The sequence below is a fragment of the Diabrotica virgifera genome, chromosome 6 (assembly GCF_917563875.1).
Source record: "Diabrotica virgifera virgifera chromosome 6, PGI_DIABVI_V3a".
NCBI classification, from domain to species: domain Eukaryota; kingdom Metazoa; phylum Arthropoda; class Insecta; order Coleoptera; family Chrysomelidae; genus Diabrotica; species Diabrotica virgifera.
The window spans coordinates 214,311,819-214,335,391 of record NC_065448.1 but is presented as its reverse complement, the minus strand read 5'-3'; the positions used below and the strand labels follow the sequence as shown (position 1 = coordinate 214,335,391).

Below are 23,573 nucleotides of genomic sequence, written 5' to 3'. Positions count from 1 at the left end.
TTTTAAAGAGAAAGAATGTAAGTTAATTTCTGTTGAAGCAATGTCTATAACTATATCCCCGTGGAAAAAAGTTATGGGGCAAAAAACAAAATTGCTTTCTTTCGGGTTGTTTTCTTGCTGTTCTTTTGAATATATTTTTGTAAATAAAAATATTTTTGACTTTAAACTGTAATATTTCGAGAGTAAATTTAACCTGGAACAATTTTCATGTAGACGTCTTTGTACCAAAAGTGCATAGCACTCACCCTATTTTACCCCGTGCCTAGGGACTAATTCACCCATTTCTCAAAAACACACCCATTTAGATGGTAGCACTCCGCGGTTTTTTCAAATTTAGAGGTCCATTGACTATATGAGACAATAAAATCCCGTTAACGTTGTAGTTTCTTTAAGCTCTCTTATTTTGAACATAATCAATAGCCTATAGGTGGGGTGGGGGTTACTTTAAAATCTTAAATAGGAGCCCCCATTTTTTATTGCAGATTTGGATTCCTTACGTAAAAATAAGTAATTTTATTCGAGACATTTTTTCGAATTATGAATAGATGGCGTTATTATCGGAAAAAACGATTGTTCGAAATGGAAAATTAAATTAAAAAATGGAAAGTCCCCACTAAAATAAAAAAACATAACTTAGTTTTTTTGGTTTTAGGACCTAATCTTCACAACCCAATAGGTCTCCATAACGCTCGACTAACTTTAAATTTAGCATACTTGCCTACCCTGCTATAACGCATTTTAAATACTTAAAAAGTGTTTCCAATTTCTAATTTAAGAATAGTGTTAATTGTCAAGCGTATTTATCTTGTGGGGTTAATGATTTGTCCCCACTGCCAACAAATTATTTTTAAACACGTTCCAAAAATATCCACTTCTTTTAAGAAAAATAAGGTTTTCATTTATTAATTAAGTTTTGTTTTATTTTTAGGTACCATACCGTTATTTGTAGGCGGTACGTCAATGGTATGGATGTCTCCAGTGCTGCCAACTCTTTTATCAAATGACACAGATCTCAATCCTTTAAATAAACCTATAACGACTGTCGAAATATCCCTGCTAGCAGCGTTGCCTTGCCTAGTAGGCCTCATAGGATGTTTGATTATTCCAAAATTCGCCGATTTCATCGGAAGAAAATATTTTTTGTTACTCATGGGCGCGGGGATGTTTATAACCTATCTAGGAAAAGGATTTGCCCATCACGTTATTCTTTTATTAATATACAGGTGTATATTCACGGTTTTTCTAAATGGTGTAGCTGTGATATTACAGGTGTATATAGCGGAGGTTTGTGAAGATCACAATAGAGGTAAATTTATGTACCTGAAAAGTATATTTTACCCCCTCGGAAATCTATATGCTTATGCGATAGGCCCGCACTTCAATTTTAGAGATTTCAACTTGTGGTGCGGGCTGCCGATTGTGCCATTTTTAATATTTTTTTGTCTAGCTCCAGAAACACCTGTATATTATTTATCAAAAAATAAAGGAGAAGATTGCAGAAAATCGTTAATGAGGCTACGGGGCAATAAAACTTACAAAGAAATTGAAAAAGATTATATTAAAATTGACGAAACACTAAAAATGACAAAAAGCATCACATCTGCAACTCTGCTCTCTCTATTTAAAACTAAAGAATCACTGGTTGCAGTTAAATTGACTGTTTTTCTCTCAGCTTTGGGGTATATTTCTGGTGCTACAAGTATCTCAACGTTCCTGGGACCATTGTTAAATCAAGCGGGTACCAGTTATTCTGAAGGTACCATGACTGTTGTGGTTGGTATTACACAAGTCTCGTCTTTATTTTTAACTTCGTTCGTTGTAGAAAGAACGGGAAGAAGGGGACTCTTACTAATTTCTAATTTGGGTTGTTGTTTATGTATATTAATATTCGGTTTATTTTACTACTTAAAACACGAAAACTTCGGTATTGTTACCCAGGTACAGTGGTTACCAGTTGCTTGCATTATTGTATATTTTTTGATCTATGCCATTGGTTTAGGTCCTCTACCCATTACTATCATCACAGAGCTATTTCCCTCTGATTTGGCATCTGCGGCACTCTCTTTTGCCATAACCGTCATGAGTGTTGTAATATTCATAATAACTTTCCTTTACCCCATTATTGTGGAAAAAGCTGGCGTGCATTGGTGTATGTGGATCTACGGTATTAGCGGAATTTTGGGGGGATGGATAGCTTATAAAATTATACCAGAAACGAAGGGGAAAAGTATTATTGATATTCAGGAAATGTTAAAACAGTATTAGTATTAATAAAACTAAAAAATGTTATGTAAGTTTTACGATAGATTAGTTTTTAAGTATTTTTATATGCCATATCTAATAAATGTACATAAAGTTAAAAGCATTTTAATGAACCCTATAACATAATTTGCGATATGCGTAACTAAAATGCGACAGAAGGGAGATGAGTACAGAAAAGTCTTAAGAGAAGAATTTGTTGAACAATATCAACAAGAAGAGACGCAGAATATCGTAGCTGCGCAACCTGAGAGAATGGTATGGATGTACATTAAATGAACTTTTCAGAGCAGCCGTCTCCAAAGTCCGAATAGCTATGATGATTGGAGGTATGGCACTTAAAGAAGAAGATCAACAAGAATATACCGACATGAACACAACTAATAAAGAAATACAATGAAAGCTCTTGAAAGCAGGACTGATTGTTGCAAAGAAAACGAAACGTAAAGAAGACAGAATAAGTGATCGAACAAAACGGTTGGTGCAAAAGAGACGCATATTTCTAAGCGAAGGTAAGCGAAACACTGATGGTTTCAAAGACTGGAATAAACAAATAAAGAAGGGAGTAAAGCAAGAATTAAGGATCTACAATGAAAACAACGTAGACAAAATTATAGAAAAGAACCGAGGCCTGAAATGCTTAAAACCAAACTAGTCCTGTCGCCAGGGGGGTACAACGGCCTCCTTTATTCAAATGGACTTACTAAAGTTTTTTTTTGTACATTTTGACCCGTAGAATACGAATTTTTTGGGTAACAGTTGATCCGGATGTCGATAAGATTGTTATAGACAAAGAACTTGAGGAATTACATAACAGCGATTTCTCGCAAAACAAAACATCTTTTGTATTTTTTGTGTCATTCTAAGCAAAAAATTTTCAGACAAGTTTTTTCGTAGGATGCATAGTTTTCGAGATAAACGCGGTTGAACTTTCAAAAAATCGAAAAATTGCAATTTTTGAACCCGAATAACTTTTGATTAAAAAATAAAATAGCAATTCTGCTTACCGCAGTTCAAGCCGAATTATATCGGTTTTAATTATTTGCATTGCTAAAAATTTATTATTTTATTGTTAAACAAAGCTATAAACACCTAGTGCGTGAGTGATGTTTCAATGATTTCTCATTTAAAATCGAACGAGTAGGTAGAGTAGCTACAAGCGCAAGCGAGGCAATTTCTACGTAGCATGCGTTAAAACGCATGTATTAGGCACGGGAAACACTACGTGTTTATAGCTTTGTTTAACAATAAAAAAATAAATTTTTAGCAATTCAAATAATCAAAACCGATATAATTTGACTTAAACTTTCAAATGCGGTAAGCAAAATTGCTACTTTATTTTTTAATGGCAACGGCCATACCTAAAAAAAGTTATTCGGGTTCAAAAATTACAATTTTTCGATTTTTTGGAAGTTCAACCGCGGTTATCTCGAAAACTATGCATCCTATGAAAAAACTGGTAGGAACATTTTTTGCTTAGAATGACCCAAAAAATAGAAAAAAATGTTTTGTTTTGCGAGAAATCGCTGTTATATAATTCCTCAAGTTCTTTGTTTATAACAATCTTATCGACATCCGTATCACCTGTTACCCAAAAAATTAGTGTTCTACGGGTCAAAATACATAAAAAAAACTTGGGTAAGTCCATCTTAATAAAGGAGGCCGTTGTACCCCCCCCCCTGGCGACAGGACTAAACCTAAGAAAGCTTCTAATAATCTCATTGAAGGATAAAGATGGAAAAGAAATAAGAGAAAAGAACGAAATCCTAAAAGTTTATATTACCGTGATTTATATTGCCATCTATGATTGTTCTTTATATTTCCACTTGTTGTCTAATGTCGTCATTTCTTATGTATTCTAGTCTAGATCTTCTTGCTGACCTTCTTAAAAAATTGATCTCTATGGCTAGTAATTTATCTTTGTACTTTTTGGTTAATTGCCAGACTTCATCTCCATAGATTAACACTGGTTTTAATATTGTGTTGTAAATTCGTTTTTTATTTTCTGTTCTTATATTTTGTCACAGTACCGAATTTAAGGCTCCTATCACCTGTTTTCCCTTTACTATCCTTTCTTTAGTATTTTCTTCTTTTCGTCCTGTACTCGTTAGTTTTATTCCCAGATATACGTATCCTTGTAGCTTGCAATTGCCTCCTGTTTCAGGTTAAGGTTCTCAGTTTCTTCCCTTCCTATATTGTGTTTTTTTGGTATTCACCTCCAGACACCCTTTTTGTATATGCCTCCTGCAATTGCCTCCTGTTCCAGGTTAAGGTTCTCAGTTTCTTCCCTTCCTATATTGTGTTTTTTTGGTATTCACCTCCAGACACCCTTTTTGTATATGTACTGTGCAATTACAATTTGGTCATCTGTATAGCACAGCGAGTAGAATATCGTATCTCCTATCGGTAGTCCCATTCCATTGCACTTCTTCATCCGTTGTCTAAGGGCTTCATCAATATATTGAATAATACTGGCGATACTAAATTAAAACATAAAAATTAAAATAATAGTTTTCTTGTTAAAGATTTTTTTATCAGTTAATAACGTTTAACTACTGGTATATTTCTTGGATGTTGGGCTGATAACTATGTCTCCATCTCTTCAGTGTCGTTCCTCTCCTCTATGACCATTTTCGGTATTATTTATCCATCCTTTTTACGTGACTTTACCATTGTTTTTGACTTCCCCATCCGATTACATATTACACAGCCCACATTGTGTTCTTGTGTCTTCGTTTCTTACGTGACTTTTCTAGTTTTACTTACTATGCTCCTCAATTCATTTGCATTGTTGTAAGCATCTTCTTCCATTCAGCGACTCCTGTGGAGGTTGCTGATAAACATGGCTATTTATACTTTCGAAACTGCTGCGCGCAAAATTCATTCTGAACTTCTTCGTCCAACTACATTTTCTCGCATTATAATATGTAGCAACTAATAGGTTGTGCCTCTTGAGACGTGGCCAAGGAACTCAGTTTTTCTCTTATTTCCAGTTAATATAATTTCATATTCAATATTCGTCTTTCCAGTACTGTCTGATTTGTGCTCTTATCCGTTCAGAATACTCTAAGAATATTATGTCTTTAGACCTACATTTCAAAGTGTCTAGTTTCAAAGTTTATACACTTTAGAGGATTAGGGGAAACATAACAGCTAACCATTCTGATTCTTGGGGCTGGTACGTTCCGTCCCGATTAAACCCCAGTCAGGGGAGTTTTGTATGGCAAATCTAACCGGGGTTTAATTGGGACAGAAAGTACCGGTCCTTAGAGTCATAGAAAGATCCGGTGCAGTCAACAGTTTTTCCATTTTGACGAATTTCTTCTAAATTTGGTTAGTTTCGTGGACCATCATCATCCAGCCGTCTGTGTCCAAAGTTGAACATAGGTCTCCCCTAATTTCTTCTAGTTCTGTTGATATTGAGCTTTTTGCAGCCAATCGTCAAAAATATATTTGACTTCGTCTGTCCATCGTATAGGTGGTCTACCTCTGCTTCTTATGTCTACTCGTGGTCTCTACACTGTAATTTTTTGGATCCAACCCCGTCATCCATTTTGGCCACATAGCCTGAGTAATGCCACTTTAGCCATGCTATGCGTTCTCTGACATAGTCAGTTCACATAATGACCGTTCTATTCTGCTTTTGGGCCATCCTGAGTTTCGTTGCTGTGGCCTGGGTTAACGGCAGTGTTTCGACGCCGTAAGTCATGACTGGAAGTAGGTACACATTGGTCGAACGTACTCTTTATTAGATAATGTTGTTCTTAAAGATATTTGATATGCAATCCATAAAAACCAATGGTCCACATTTATTGGTATTAACTTTTTATGAAACAATGCTCATTTTGATTTTCTTGATATTAAAATGTAAACCGTGATCAAGGCTAACCATAGATACTTGACCAGAGAGTCTGTGGATTTCTGTGTAAGCATAATTCTTGTTTGTATTTTCCCTTTTTTCTATTTGACACAATAAACTAATAAAAGTACATTATTCTTATACATTATTCTAACTTTACTGTCTACTCTCATGTATATGTTGTTCGAAATAACATCTCGTAGACATTTTGACACTCACAGGATCCTGATCACACTGTGAGGTCAATTCCTAATATGTAAATTGTGATAGATATCTAGGAAAAATATTTACTCAATAGAAAAGGAACATACAACCAAGAACGTAACAGCAGAATAGTACAAGCCAATAAAAACTCTAATTTAAACGGAATTCTGCACAAGAATACAACGAAGAAAAGAAAATTTAATACCTATCAAACGTGACGACCAACTATTGCCACTATGTGAGGACAAAGAGAAATTGAAGAAACATAAAACTAAGAAAATGGATGTAGTGAGGTGAGGTTGTTGGCTACAGGTTTGGTTTTATTGACTGTGGAAGGGCTTTCAATAGAGTAGAATATAAAATGATTTTTAATATTTTACAGTAGCCTAGACAACAACAATATTCTATTCTTAAAAAAATCCACTAAAAAATACTAGCAAATCAAAATCAATTTATGCTTTCGTTTTATTAACTGGTATGTTTACGCAGTTTTCTTATATGGCTGTGAAACCTCGACACTCAATGTAAATACTTAGAAGATGCTTAGAAGCCTTTGAAATATGGTTATATAGAATACTCTTGGCCCTAAACGGATCATGTAAGTTTTTTAAAGGTTAAATAAAGAGATATGAGTTGATTTCATCAATATCCTCAAAAAAGCAAAATGCATATATCATCCAAATCGATGGAATTGATAAAAGCTGGACAAAACTTAAGAGGAAACAGTAGCGATCAACAGGTAGCGAAAACGCGTTCCAAGATTGCGGCTGTAATTTTGAATATTTTTTCGAGATATTTGGCACACGTACTCGTAATATAATAAAGAATGGCGGTACAGAGCCCAATTTGAAAAACATATTAATATGTGGAAATTACTCTGTAATTAAATAAAATATTAAAAAACGAGCCTGTACCGACATTAAGAAGAACAAAAAAATACACTTTCTTCAAATAAACTTTTTTATCCGATGCCTAGATTTTGTGTCATTTTGGAACTACTAAAATTTTTTATTTCATTAGTAGTTCCAAAATGACACAAAATCTAGGCATCTGATAAAAAAGTTTATTTGAAGAAAGTGTATTTTGTTGTTCTTCTTAATGGCGGTACAGGCTCGTTTTTTTAATATTGTATTTAATTACAGAGTAATTTCCACATATTAATATATTTTTCAAATTGGGCTCTGTACCGCCATTCTTTATTATACTACAAATACGTGTGCCAAATATCTCGAAAAAATATTCAAAATTACAGCCGCAATCTTGGAACGCGTTTTGGCTAGCTGTTGATCGCTACTGTATCACCTTAAAGCAAACGTCTTAGACTCAGCTAAAGATGCTGTGGACGAAAGAAAAAAAGAAATAAATAAAATCACGTTTCTCTCAAAACGAAAAACTCGATGGTTCTGTACAGAGGTGGTAAAAGAAAAATGCTAGGAAAATCCGAAAAACAAAGCTTACCTGATGTAAATGTCAAATGAGAGACGCACAACAAGCGTACGAAGATTACAAGAGAATCAGAAATGAAACACATATACTTGTAAGAAGAATTAAATAAGAGCACTAAGAAGGCTTTTCAAAATACTGGAGCATAATTTTTCAGAATCATTGATAAAGTACAGAAAACACTTAAAACTAAAGAACAGAAAAGCTGCAGATAAAGATAGCTTACCGAATGAATAGTTAAAATATGGTGAAGGGGCGATGACGAATGAACTGGCAACATTCACAACAAGAACGAATAAATCAGTTCATGAACTTAGCGGATGAGAGACAAGTTCTTCGTATGAGAAAGTGGTGTAGAGATGCAACCTATATAATAGATTTAATCTAATGAATGAAATCATATCGACCGTAAATAAAGAATGAAGAACGAAGTAAATTAAAATTCTGTCATGCAGACGATGTAATGTTAGCACTGAATTAGTAATGGAAATAAACTACATAGGAATTACACTGTCCAGCTATGGCGACGTTGAAAAAGGAGTAAGAGATCATCTCCTACTCCTTTTAGTTTAGAGATCATTAACAAAGAGCAAATAGCTTAGCAGGAAGCCTTAATAATACTGTATGATGTAATGGACACTAATTTTGAGATGAAATCAAGAATCTATACGGCCAATAATAAAGTAGGTACCCATCAGAGATGAACAAAAAAGCAGAGCAAACAGCTGTTTGAGCTGAGATAATTTTTCTTGTCTTCAAAGGTTTGTCCTTTATGAGCATGACGATTTCTTCTTTATGACATAGTCCCGAAATTCTTAAAGGGGGATCTTTAGGAAATATAAAATACAACGCAGGAAGAAAATAATTCAGAAAATCATATTAAAATAACAAAAAGAAAGACAAACATTTTTGATAAAGAGACTAGAGTATTACCAATATTTTTAAGATTAGTAGTATAAAAACCATGTCTAATCCCAGTATTCAGCGTTTTTGTTAAAACAAAAGTTTAATTAATTGTTCTATTTGAATAGATTTCTCTTGAACTCCTAGAATTCGAATGCTGCAAGTTTTTATAACCTGTGTGCTTATACGAATAATATTTGGTAAAACTTGTGTTATTTTTTAAAGTCTTAAATACCAATCAATAAAACTTTCGATATTCGATTTCTTTTTTAAAAAGAGCCGAAATGTCAATGCTGATCAGCGGCAGAACAGAGACAATATTTTTAACTATTCAAAGGATGTTAAAAATATTAATTTTAATAAAATATAGTTTTAAAAATGTGGACCGATTGGTCTTGAGGCTGAAAGATGTATTCCTTGTCAGTAAATCTGTGGAACGGGGGCGTTTAAGTCTTCAATATAACGTAATGCAAGTTTTGAAGATTTTTGACCCTCCGTCTTACCCCACCTTCTCTTTTTCTGTACCGCCACTCCCTTCCTAAACGTTACGTAACACCCTTTTTACCAAGTCACTATTTTTACCTAAAAGTAACGATTATGTTGAAAAATAACATTTTTATTGTTGTAATCACATTTGTGGTAATATTAAACCTCTTGTTTTATTTTATAAAACAAGAGGTTTCTCATTAGCAATAATACACTTTTATTACTAATGTTAACAATAATAATTGTTTACATTTTCCTTACTTGGTTCTGGAACCAAATTAAAAAAGGATGGACATCCTTTAAAATAAAATAATATGTTTAGGGTAACCAACAATGCTTGTTTTACATTTAAATTAGCAGCCTGATAGGAATACAATCTGCCAGGAATACAATCTGCCTTTTTTTGTGGTACTGTAATAGGGACTGCTAAGAAATGTACCTACACCAAGAGGCTATCGCAAAGAATATATTCCTGGATAGAGAGAGAACAGCGCAGAGACGTACTAAGTAGGGATTGCAATCCAGCAGCATTTTCAGTCCAGCTGGATTTTTGCAAGATTGGCCTGAATCCAACTGGATCCGGCGCGGATCCAGCAAAATATGGAATTAAAATAAAAACACGATTTTAATATTTTTTTGTCTGTATTCTAAGTTTATAAACAACAGAAACATGAATTATTTAGTTTTAGGAAGACTTTAAAAAACATATTGTATCCATCGTCTGACCTAATTCGCATAGAACTGCACAATATAATCGGTTTCGGAGATAGCCCTTTCGGCCTCTATGCTGGTCGGTTTTAAGGTCATCAAATAGGCATAGACTATGGACAAATGATCGGCTTTTACTCCTTCTGTCTCATAAACGGCCATTTCCTTTTCCAAAACCTTTTCGTAATCTTTTAGAAGACCAGTTTTTCTTTGGTTGTAAAAGTTTTCTCTTTTTCGATTCAATTCAATCTCAAGTTCAAGCTCTGGATTAGTTGATCCATCTTCTTCCATTGTGTCCTCTTGCACTGTTTCCACAATCACTTATTTATTTATACGACTCAACAATTTTTTCATCTCTTGTAGCATTGCATTCTTTTTCGGCATGGGGAAAGAACCAGGATTGTTTAGTGCTTCGTCATACTTTTTTGGATTTTGTAAGTACACTAAATGTACCTGTAATTTCAGAGAGGCGCCGTTCCGCAATTCTGTTGCGTAATGCTTCCGATGGATTGGCACTAAAACTAGAGTCCTGGCTATTTAGTTTGTCTAAGACAAATTTCATGGTTGTGTCGGCCGTTATCAAAGTGGACTCTCTTCTGCAAGGAGCTTCTACAGCTAGTTTCACCGGTTAAAGAGTGGCGATCAACTCATTGATTATTGACCACTCGCCAGCAGAGAATATTATCGCAAAACCAATGCCTATCAACGCTTTATCAATGCAAACTTTTAGGCTGTAGAAACTTTCCAGAATACTGAGCTACTGCTAACGCGATAGAATGGCAAGTTGCAGACATACGACTTTGAATAAAGAGGCTAATGAAGACATTAAGTAACTTATTTCGAATTTTACACGTTTGCGGATCCAGCATGTAAAAAAAGCGCTGGACCCAGCTGGATTGCTAGATGCTGGATCCAGCAATTGCAATCTCTTGTACCAAGCTTTTCAAGAAACCAATGATCAAGAAGTAGGAGACGAACCACTCCACAGCTGAGATGCAGAGAGACAGGAAATGTGGATGAAAACTGTTGAGTTTGAGGACCTTAACTTCTAAACATCGAGCAGAAAAGCTTGGACATTACTACGAAAACTGAGAAGCGTTGCTCCCACACGAAGAGAGCCTATAACTGTTATACTTATTTTTTTGTTTTATGATTTCTGTAAAATTTATGGAACTTTTTGATTGTGTAAAAAGTACGAACACTGCATACTTACAGTTTATTCGCATAATCTATGCACTACATGTAAAGATTAGTTGACCGGGATATCGTCATCAGGAACATAGAATGGCTGTTTCATTCAGTTTTTGAATATTTTTGGATAACAGTTACTTGTATAATTGAGTAAATTGTTCATTAATTCAATTAATAAGATTATTTTTTCACTATCTATATATTCAGTGATTACAATAATTTATATACTATACAATAAAAACCAATAACCGAGAAAAGAGAAAAGTCATACAGTGATTTTAATTTTGAACACCTTTAATAACTAAAAACTAAGTATTCGAAGGAAAGATAGAGGGAAAGAGAGGTCTATGAAGCAAAAATATGCTGGGCGGCATAACATTCACCAATGGACAGGAATGCACAGACATGAAATGCTTCGCAATGCTGCTAAAAATAGAATAATTAAAGGAGTTAATGTGAAACAATGACAAGCCACACATGAGTTCAAGAGTTAGTGTTATTCTTGGTTAAAGTATAAGTATAACAAGCCTCTAACAAATTATCTAAGCCCTTCGTTAATAGATGGCCCGATAAATCTATGGTCACACTATTGCATAGGCCTTGTTTGTCTCTAGTATCTACTCGATATAATGACAAGCCACATCAAAATGGCGGACATGGGCGGAAGCGTTTCGGATAATTATTGAGTTCTGACGATTCTAGATAGAAAAATAGTAAAGTTGACTTGACATTCGATGACATTGACCGTGACCCTGACCCTGACTATGTACAATCTAGAAGAGTCTCAATTAATGAAAATACAGCAATATGTAATTTTTGCTAAATGTGGCTTATCACACTATTACCGTTTAAGATTAATCTAGTGGCTTGTTATATTATTGCATTTGGTTGTAGGATAATGAACAAGGTCCGTCAATAAACAGGACAAAACCAAACACACCCGTCAAAAATTCCAACAAGTTGATGGAGACAAAGAAATAAACACTGTTTAACACCTATAGGGTTGAAACGTCCCGAACTCAGTCATTAATAGAAAATTCTGAATTTACATACATATATCTAAAATTTGGGTATTTGGTATTTATTATTGGGTTAATATAGGTTATAATTAAGGCGGTTTTTTCTCGAGGTTCAAGTAATTTGGTTAATACTGTTGTCAACTATAAAAGTCCCATAGGGCATGATGGATCGAAATATCTAAACTAGAACAATAAAAGTTGTTTTTTTACTGGACTTTTTAATAGTTTTTTTAACATTGAAAGTCAAATATCTCACTTTTACCTTTTTGAGTCTTGTCATTGTTTCACATTAAGCCCTTCAATTTAATTCTGACTATCTACATCTCACCTGACAATACAATGTACATACTGTGGACGCCTACGCAGAAATGCAAGGCACCTAAAGATGAAGAAGTGCCATTCTTTCATAATCTTTTCCAGTTTTTTGTAAATTTTTCATTTAAATTTATATGAATCTAATGCTAATGTATAGGTATAGGTAAATAAAAACATGGAGATAAAAATTTAGTTTGGTATCGTCAGAAAATGAGTAGATATGTCAATCCAACCAAATACTATAATACTAACATTAACCAGATATGTCAATTATAAGATAGGAAATGGGTAGGGTTGTTTAATTTATCAAAAACTAATAAACACCACAGACAGCCGTATAGTAAAGCTATTTTTAACCTCTTTCCAGAATGCATACCGAAATCGATTGATAGACAAGCCCATGAGGTTTTGATAACATAACAGGTTCCTATTCAGGAGTGTTTAAAACTAAAAGCAAAAATTTTTAATAACGAAAATTTTATTATTTGGCAGTTTAAAAATGTACATAATATGTACTTTTTTGTCTTTTTTATTTAATTATATTATCTCTTAGGTGACTATTATCATAATTCATTTCATTGGCTCTACATTCATCACACATCAAATCCATAAGTTTTTCTGGAATAGAGAGTTGCTAATTGAGACTTTACAATAGATTATAATATTTAAATAATTTAAATTGCATTTTCAGATATTTCCTAACAACCTTTACATTTTACTAAAAATCCAAAACCAAACTACACTTTTTAAGCTTTAACCAAAAATTGGCTTTATCTTGTCATGTTATGTCACTCTTGTCATATTGAATGTCCATTTCCTATTCTCTCAGTTGGTCTGTGCCCATTGAACTGACAAGTACCTAGCATTTTCGAGCAGGGAACCATGTTGCCCTTTGAGCATGTATTCTATTATATCTAAAAACATCGACTTGCAGTCACCATATTATATTAAAATAAGATATTTAAACCATATATTATGGGGTTACCACTTTAAATAGTGTGCTAGTTTCAAACTACTCAGCAGAATGTAAGTATTCCCATATGTATTTTCTTTCTAACAGTCACAATTTTAACCTTTTTGCTTTAATCTAACGTGAAAATACTTCATTCTAGGCATTGAAGATGTTCTGAATTAGAACGAAAACGTTTTGCAATCCATTTGGATGACTTTTTAGATAGTTTTTTAATAAACGATTTTATACCAGAATACAAGTTGAAGTTTTTACTTCTGTATGAGCTTTTTAAACTATGGTATACAGCCAACGATTGGAATTTTCCCATTGATTTTTTTGTATTTATTTTTATGTAATAAATTTTACAGAAAAATCACAAAAGACCTCTTTTGCTCCGATATGACCCAAATTAATTATGTAAAAAATGTCCGAAGTGAATTTTTTTCTGAATTTGTTTAAAAAAATTGTTTAAACAATTTTTCGATTACGGTACCACCTGACACCCTGTGGATTCGTTATAAGGACCTCTTTTTGAGTAAGTTTGTGCAAAAAAATCGAACTGGAATAATTTACCTAACGGGTGGACGATACAGCCTGGACTATAAATATCACGATTTGAACATAATATACAGTAACATTTAATTTCTAGAATCTTTTTACTAAATGGCATTGGGAAGAGTATACTTTAACTAGTTGGAGTCTACTTTTACTAGTAAATGTTGAATAAAATTCTTCATTTTATATTTATAATCAACTTTTACTAAAACCAGCCGTTTGAGTCGACTCTAACTAGGAAATGTCAACTCCAACTGGATAATCAACTTGAACTGTAACATATACACTACTCTGTAATTGCTTTTTCTTTTGTCTCTTATTGTTTTTAATGTATTTGTCTTAGTTGTTCTTTGTTCTGAAAGCTGGTGTTATTCCTTTATTTTTTATGTGTTTGAAACATGTTGATTAATGCAAAAATAAGAAAAGCATATAAATATGATGACATAGGCGTAACCAGGGGGTTTTGGGGGTTATAACTCCCCCATTGGGATGTACATTGAGCTCTATACGCTTAACACCGTAGCCCTCAGAGACCTTCCAGTAGCTGTAACCCCCCTCCTTAGGATCATCCTGGTTACGCCTATGTCTGATGAAGAATGTAAGTCCAAGAAGTAGGAGAGGACGGAAAAATAGAACAAAATATAATAGCACAAGCTGTAAAATTCTAAATTCAACAAGAACTGTCTATACAGTTTGGGCCAAAGAAAACAGTCCATCTCGATATTTGGCACTATGTAGTTATTAGATTTTAAGGAAGTGCCGAAACAGGTCGATTTTTTATCTAAGGGGGACACATTTTTACGGTACATACATCTGTCATTTGTCAACCCCCTCCCTTCCACTTCCCCCACCCCTTATTTGCGGCCAGCGGGCCGCATGCGGCCCTCTAGCGTTTCTTATGCGGCCCGAAGGCTAACTAAAGGCGCCTGTGTTCAACTTACTTGTCAAATTTTACGTGTTTTATCTAATTATTTGATAGTGTGCCGATGTGTTTGAGGCGTGTTTGGGAGTGAGGCATACAATTTAATGACTTTAATTTTAAGTTACATAAATTGAAACATTTCAGAACTCTGGTTAAAGAGCAAGGTATTATTAACTTTTAATTATAAATTAACAAAGTTGATGAACAAATACCTACTCATTTTAAAAATAATCAATACTTATTTACTACATTGCAACGATCCATTTAGTAATCACAAGTAAAATTCAGGTCCGGATTAAAAGAGCATAAAATCTAAATTTAATTTCTCGCTTCAATTTTTTGCGCAGACAATTTAATGATATTAATTTTGAAATAATTATATCGAAATTTTTGTTTTGAAAGTATGAGTTCTTAAAAATGTCAACATAATTTCAAAATTAAAGTCATTGAATTGTCTGCGCAAAAAATGGAAGCTCCATTCAAGCTCTTTTCAAATGTGCAAACAGGTTTTGAAAATTTCAATATACAGGATGTTGTTTCAAGGTCACAATCGATTTAAAATTTTGTTTAATCCGGACCTGGATTTTTCTTGTGATTAGTAGTTGGGTGGTTTGTGTTCTAAATGTGTACCAAATATCAAAAAAATATACTAGGTGGTTCTAAAGTTATGGGTCTAGCAAGAAATGGGCAAAATCGATAAAACACCCTGTAACTCGGTTATAAAGTCGGTGGAGCAATAGATTTAGTATGTCTAGAACGGTCTCATTTACCTCTATTCACCATTCAAGTATTTCCGTTTCTCAGTGAAACACCCAGTATACTACTTCATCTTGATTGCGGCCCGCAAGCCGTGGCAATAGCTATAGGTCTGGATCCCGCGTATGAAAAAAAAGTTGATTAATAGCAAGCTGAAAATTTGTTAATAGCTTAAGGGTGTCAAGTCGGACAAACTTTGATATATGGGAACACTGGAACAGGGGAAGTTTTAATTGTGGAACAGGTTAAAAATTTGGAACGGTCAGACCACGAAAACGGCAGATGTATTCTGTCCGACAGAAAAGACTTAAACTCTCCGAACAGAGATTAAACTCTCATGCAAAAATCAGACTGCTATTTATGACCAAATGGGCGTTTTAATGAGTGGAACATGTAGAATATGTCAAATGGCAGGAATTATGACAGGTGATAAACAGCAGTCTGATTTTTGCATGAGAGTTTAATCTCTGTTCGGAGAGTTTAAGTCTATTTTGTCGGACAAAATAAATGTGCCGTTTTTGTGGTCCAAATTTTTAACCTGTTCCACAATTAAAACTGCCCCTGTTCCAGTGTTTCCATATATCAAAGTCTATCCGACTAGACACCCTTAAGCTATTAACAAATTTTCAGCTTGCTATTAATCAACTTTTTTTTCATACGCGGGATCCAGACCTACTACTATGTGGCCCAGGAAAGAAAAAGGCTGAGTATCACTGATATAGGGGTCGTGTGCTAGCTCATTTGAAATGTTATTCAATTCTCTATTCAGTAATACTAACATTGACATAATTATTTATACAGGGTGTCCAAGAAAAAATATTTTGAATTAAATGAATTGATACAAGAAGAAGAATGTATGTAATTTATTTAACTCAAAATACATTCTACTACTGACAAAAAACAGAAAAAAATGTTTATTTGATTAATAAACATTGTTTGTTGCTTAAATTCAATATTCAACCTACCAAGAGGCAGATGTTTTCTGTTTTGTGACAGCAGTAGAATGTATTTTGAATTAAATAAATTACATACATTCTCCTTTTTGTGTCAATGACTTTAATTAAAACATGTTTTTCTTGGACACCCTGTATAAATAATTACGTTAATGTTTATATTACTGAATAGAGAATTAAATAACCTTTCAAATGAGCTAGCACACGACCCCTATTCCCTATTTAAAAATAAGGGGTGGGGGAAGTGGAAGAGAATGGGTTGACAAATGACAGATGTATGTACCATAAAAATGTGTCCCGCTTAGATCAAAAATCGACCTGTGTCGGCATTTCCTTAAAATCTCATAACTACTGCCAAATATCGAGGTGGACTGTTTTCTTTGACCCACACTGTATACAGCAAAAACGAAAAATTAGAAACACTTAATATTTAATAAGTAAATCACATACCGGTAAATAACATGCGCATAATGTATTTACAAAAAAGCATTTTTACCATTAACACAAAGAAAGGAAAATGTTTTTAACAATGTAAACAAAACCCTTTTGTTCGTTCGATAAACTTGTAAAAATGAAGGGATATTATACTCGTACTTAAAATATTCATTATCAGCTCTCCGAATAAACAAAACCAATTTAGTTCACTGATATTTTTTTAGTAAAGTTCATTTCCTGCCATTGATAAAATACTTACAACTTTTTAACGATGATAACAATTTCGTCATATAGATCAGCGGTTCCAAATTTGTTTCATGAAGTCCTTAAAATAAATGATCAACCTTGTTTGGTGGAAGCCCAATTTTTATAAAGAATGTTGCCTATGCTTGAACCAAGGGCTAAGGGTTTTGTTCGGCGCGCCTGACGAATTGAACGTTTGTTTTTAATTGAATCACAAAAAGGTTAGCTCTTTTAGCCTTAGGGTGCATACCAACACAGCCAGAAACTAATTATAAGTATAATTTTATAAAAAGGATATTAAATAGGGATTGTAATCTTCTCCAGGGGCGATCATGTTATTTTTATAAGCAATACAGGGTAGATCTCGGATAGATTTGGTATACACAATAAGTAAAAACTTACAGAACCTATAGATATAGGCAGCGGAATAAGACAGGGAAACTCATTAAGTCATATGCTCTTCAATTTAATCATGGATGAAATCATCAAAACGTCAACAAAGAAAGATGATATACATAGAATGGGAAACAAAGAAGTAAAAATACTCTGCTACGCAGACGAAGCAATATTGATGGCCCAAGATGAAGATAGTCTGCAAAGATTAGTCCACAGAGTTAACATAACAACAAAAGAATTCAATATGACAATTTCATCTCAAAAAACTAAAGCCATAGTAATCAGTAAAGAACCAATCAGATGTAAAATAGAAATTGATAATATTAGTATTGAACAAGTAGAAGTAATGGAAGTAAAATACCTTGGAATTACATTGTCAAGTTACGGAGATCTGGACAAAGAAGTGAGAAATCAAGTACAAAAAGCAAATAGACTGGCAGGATGCCTTAACAACACTATATGGCGAAACATACATATTAACACTGAGATGAAGTCAAGAATTTATGAAGCCAGTGTAAGGTCATTAACGACATATGCATCAGAAACAAGACCCGATACAGCCACAACACAAAGACTACTGGAAACGGCAGAGATGAGAGTACTGAGAAGAATTACAGGAAATACACTGAGAGATCGAAAGAGGAGTGAAGATATCAGAAGACAATACATCAGATTAACATAATTATTTATACAGGATGTACAAAAAAATTTTCTTCTATTTGTCAAATTTAATCAAAGTTAATTTAATAATTTTTTTTTGTAGACCTTGTATAAATAATTATGTTAATGTTTATATTAGTGAATAGAGAATTAAATAACCTTTCAAATGAGCTATCACACAACCCCTACTCTTATTTAAAAAAATCATCGATTACGTCATCACGCTCAGATGGATGACTTCACTAGTATTATGTATATGCCAAAAAGTCCTAATTTAAAAATAGAAATCGACCTGTCTGAGGATTTCTCTTGAAATTTGCCCATTCTCGAGATAATGAATTTAAGCCAACTCAAACATCCTCACTTATACTACAGTGTCGCGCCCGCTTGATTAGCAATTAAAAGACAAAGGGGTTTCCGATATTGTATTGCAAAAACTCTTTGAGATTTCATCAATCAATGTTTAAAGAATATCTACCTACCTTGGCAACTTTGAAATTTTTAGATAAATGTCCGATTTAGGGTTAAAAATGGCCAATTTTGCAATTTTCAAAATTTTCAATCGCTTATATAACAAAAACTATTAACTTAAGAGAAAAATAACTAAATACCTTTTCTGTTTGGAATGATTCAAAAAACCTAAAAAAAATTGTTCGATGCAAAAAAAATAATTTTAGGAAAAACTCCTAATCTTTCCCCTTGCCTGGCAAGGTCTACTGCTCTTCAGAACCGCCTGTCATTGTACACATTTCTTCTAAATGACTTACTCAAACACATACTTAAATTTAAACCTTACAGGAGAAAGTTTATTTTACCCCTAAACTATGCACTTTTCGATTCACCTGGTAGATACACATTAACGGCTGATGCCTGCCAGATCATGGTTTTGAGCCTAAGGGCCAATTTCTCATATCGAGTTCAACTCCAGTTTAACCTGAACTTCTAGTAAACGTCAGTTTAAAGTCAAAATCGTCTTTCTCAATTCCCGTTCAACTGATGGCAGTTTAAACTTGAACGATGCTTGAACGGTGGAATTCGGCCGTTCAAAGATTTCAGAACTCAGTTCAGATGATTTCATGGACTACGCATGCGTTGTATTAACACGAAACGCTGTCATAATATAAATATATCCTATTTTATTATATTAAGCCAAACGATAAACGATAACATTATTTGTGTTTTTATAATATTTATTTATAATTATTAAAATGACTATTTGACTATAAATACTTAAATTTAACTTTATTCAAAAACAGCATAAAAAGGGTAGTTCAAAATGGCGACAGTTTTTTACCTTTTGCCATCTATTGGCATTTCTCGAAAGCTGTAGAACGAGCACTGACATGAACGCGCAATGAGAAATGCATTCCAAACAGAACCGGAGATCACCCGTGAACCCGGTTCAACTGAACCATAGATTAACGCAGGTATGAGAAATCGACCCTTAGTGTGCTATGAATTATCACTAGACAAATTTCTAGCCTTACAGGACGACCGTTAGTCGAAGGGTTCACTAGCTCTTAGACTAAGAGATAAATCACCAATCGGTAGAAGTATCGGCCGACCGTTCAAAAGATGAAGTGACCTACCATTAAGGTTTAAATTATCAATCCGCCTTCAAGAAGAAGAAGAAAAATTAGAAACACGAGGAACAAACAAAAGAGTGGTGTTATATTTTTGTTCCCGTTATTCCGACGACTGATAACAAATACTCATAAATATATTTTCTACCTAAAGCTAGAAGCTATAATATAAGTATACCTATTGTATGAGCATTCAGTGTTCAATTGAAGAAGCTTTCTAAATAGGTTATTAAATTGATCCCTATATTTTAAGCAGCCCAATAAAGTTGGTCTATGTCTCCGATTTTGCTATAAACTTCACACCGATTACTCCTGAGTATTGTGATTTTATGTAAATATGCTGTGTGAAATGGAGAAAAAGAGTAAACGCAGCTAAGACTCACTTAGTGTTGTAGAGCCAAGAAAAAAGAAGACGAGGTAAATATGCTGGATAACATAATGTGATAGAACTTCATTTTGCTGACACTGGTTATATTGTAGTTTTGCAGTTGTAGTCGTATTTATTGTACCAACTAGTACCAAGAAATGGTGAAAACCTTTAATTATCCTTACCTGTTTGTCTATTCATCTGGCGGCAAATACAACTCTTCCGTTATTAGAATACATATTATAATAACACATGAAGTATCGAATGAGAGTTTACAACCCAACGATGGTGTTAAAGGTGGGAAATTTGATCTTGAACTTCCAGTTCCATAGTTGCAACCGGAAGTACTGTTCTAAAGTAGCCGAAATTGTACAAGCGATATATTATTCGATGCTACTTAGCAAGACGAGAAACAAATATATACTTTCGGTATTTATGTCACTTCCATTTCAAAAGTTATGATCGAAAGTTTGGAAAAATTGACTCAAAATCAGTAAAATTATATATAAATCGACGCAAAGTTATACAAAGAGTTTCGGTTCTACTCCCGGTCCCGTTGGGTGAAAACCTAGGACTTACGAAGTCCAATTGCTTGTTTTCGTAAATTTGGTTTCTAGTCTGATGTACCGTGTATCTTGCCAAAAGTAACTTATTTTGGCCATATTTTTAGACACGATAAGTATGGTTTTCAGCAATTGATCATTTAAGGACAGATTGAAGGAATGACGAGGCATCGGACTAAAGAAGTATTTTTAACTGAAGACTTACATTAATTATCCGACATCAGGGAGGCTAGCACAATTATACAATTAGCATAAGATAGAGAAAAATCCCAGTTGATGGTCTCCAATCTACAATAAGAAGGCACATGTAAAGGAAAAATTATGTTAAGTTGATTAACACTTTAGAAATATTCGAGAAAGGGACAAATGTGTTGTTGCAGTTATCTATTTAGCTCTTGGTTACTCAACTCTTGGAATCCCCGTGCATGTAACTCTTCCACGGAACCGTATATTTTCGCGGAACAGCTTTTGGGAACTGCTCATATAGCAGATAATTTTTTTAAAGTAATAAAAAAGTAGGCCGTGTATAATATTCCACTTTAGGATTATTTACTTAAGTAGGTAGTTAATTAATTACATCCTAAAATTTAATATTATTAATAAAAGTGCTTTGAATGTTGCGATAATATAAGAAACGAAATCATTACGTAAATATTACTCTCCTGCCAAACATTTTCATATGTATGAGTATTTCTTTTTCAATAATTATACAGGGTGTTTCATTGGGAAACGGAAATACTTTAATGGTGAATAGAGGTCACCGAGCCGGTTCTAGATATACTACATTTTTTGCCCTACCGACTTTTATAACCGAGTTAAAGGGTGTTTTATCGATTTTGTCCATTTCTTTCCGAAGCCATAACTTTGGAACCACCCTGTATATTTTTTTGATATTTGGTACACATATGTCTCATTCAAAACCCAAACGGCCGACATACTAACCATAAGAAAAATCCAGGTCCGGATTAACAAAAAATTATAAAGTAATTGTGACCTTAAAAAAACACCCTGTATATTCAAATTTTGAAAATCCGTTTGCATATTTGAAAACAGCACAAAAAAGTAAGTTTAATGGTTTGCTTCAATTTTTCGGCCAGACAATTTTATAACTTTAATTTTGAAATTATATTGAATTTTTTAAGAACTCTCGACATGAAAAAGCAGATATTATTAACTTTCAGTTATATATTATTATAGATAATTAATAAATACTCATTTTAAAAACAGTCAACACTTATTTACCACATTGGAACGACCCAATTAGCAATCACAAGAAAATCCAGGTCCGGATTTACCAAAAAAATATAAAGTAATTGTGCCCTTGAAACAACACCCTGTATATTGAAATTTTGAAAATTTGTTTGCGTATTTTAAAACAGCATAAAAACTGCGTTAAAAGGTGCATGTCAAAGTTTTGCGCAGATAATTTGATTACGGCAATTTTGAAATCATATTGATTAATTCTGTCAAGATGACAAAAAGCTGTCAGAAAAATTAAGAACAATCCCAATGTAATTAGAAAATCGATTAGACATCTTTTAAAACGAGCAAGGAAATGCATCGAACAAAATGGCGGACATTTTGAGCAACTGTTATAGTTCAAATATTTTTAATTTATGTTAAATTGTTGAATTGTTTAAACGAATTTTTTTTTATTAGATATAGCTGTTTTTTTTTAATTTACTAAATCATTAAAATATCCAAATTCTCGCAATTCTAATTTTTAATGATGTGCATACAGCTACAAATCCATAGAATCCATGAAGCTAACGTAGTACAAGTAAATAAGTATTAAGTATTTTTAAAATAAGTATTGATTCATTAACATTAAATTTTTAAAAATTAATAACACCTGGTTTTTAATCTCAGAATTCTTTAAAATAAAAATATAATTTCAAAATTGATGTAATTAAATCAACCGCGCAAAAAATTCAAATAAATCTTTAATCACATTTTTCTATGCTCTTTTGAAATGCGCAGACAAATTTTCAAAATTTCAATATACAGGGTGTTGGTTGAAGGTCACAATTACTTTATATTTTTTTGTTAATCCGGACCTGGATTTTTCTTGTCGTTAGTAATTGGGTTGTTCCAATGTGGTAAATAAGTATTGATTATTTTTAAAATGAGTATTTATTCATTAACTTTAATAATTTATAACTAAAAGTTAATAATATCTGTTTTTTAATGTCAGAGTTCTTAAAAAATTCGATATAATTTCAAAATTAAAGTCATAAAATTGTCTGGCCGAAAAGTTGAATCGAACCGTTAAAATTACTTTTTTGTGCTCTTTTCAAATATGCAAACAGATTTTCAAAATTGGAATATACAGGGTGTCGTTTTAAGGTCACAATTACTTTATAATTTTTTGTTAATCCTGACTTGGATTTTTCTTATGGTTAGTATGTCGGTCGTTTGGGTTTTGAGTGATACATATGTGTACCAAATATCAAAAAAATATACAGAGTGGTTCCACAGTTATAGCTTCGGAAAGAAATGGACAAAATCGATCAAACACCATGTAAATCGGTTATAAAAGTAGGTAGGGCAAAAAATGTAGTATATCTAGAACCGGCTCGGTGACCTCTATTCACCATTAAAGTATTTCCGTTTCCCAATGAAACACCCTGTATAATTATTATTATGATTAAGAGTAAACTACCATTGCAAAACGAATTCGTTATAGACATGCCGAAGAATTAAGGTTAGGTGTAGCAAAATATTAAAAGTTAGTATATTTACATGGTTTCACCCCTATTCAGCGGTCCCCATAAGCGCGGTCCCCGATTGAGCGGTCTCAA

General features: G+C 33.3%; 2 protein-coding genes across 3 annotated transcripts in view; one reads left to right on the top strand and one right to left on the bottom strand.

The window, feature by feature from the left end:
* Positions 1–2,362, top strand: part of LOC126887201 (facilitated trehalose transporter Tret1-like) — a 30,277-nt gene extending 27,915 nt beyond the window's left edge. For both annotated transcript variants that reach the window (XM_050654598.1, XM_050654599.1), the window contains one exon: positions 929–2,362. In XM_050654598.1, coding sequence (XP_050510555.1) covers positions 929–2,265 — 1,337 coding nt within the window. In that variant the 3' untranslated portion in view covers positions 2,266–2,362. The remainder of the gene's footprint in view (positions 1–928) is intronic.
* LOC126887199 (uncharacterized) overlaps positions 1–23,573 on the bottom strand; it is a 505,416-nt gene that overhangs the window by 299,720 nt on the left and 182,123 nt on the right. The gene's annotated exons all lie outside the window — the stretch shown is intronic.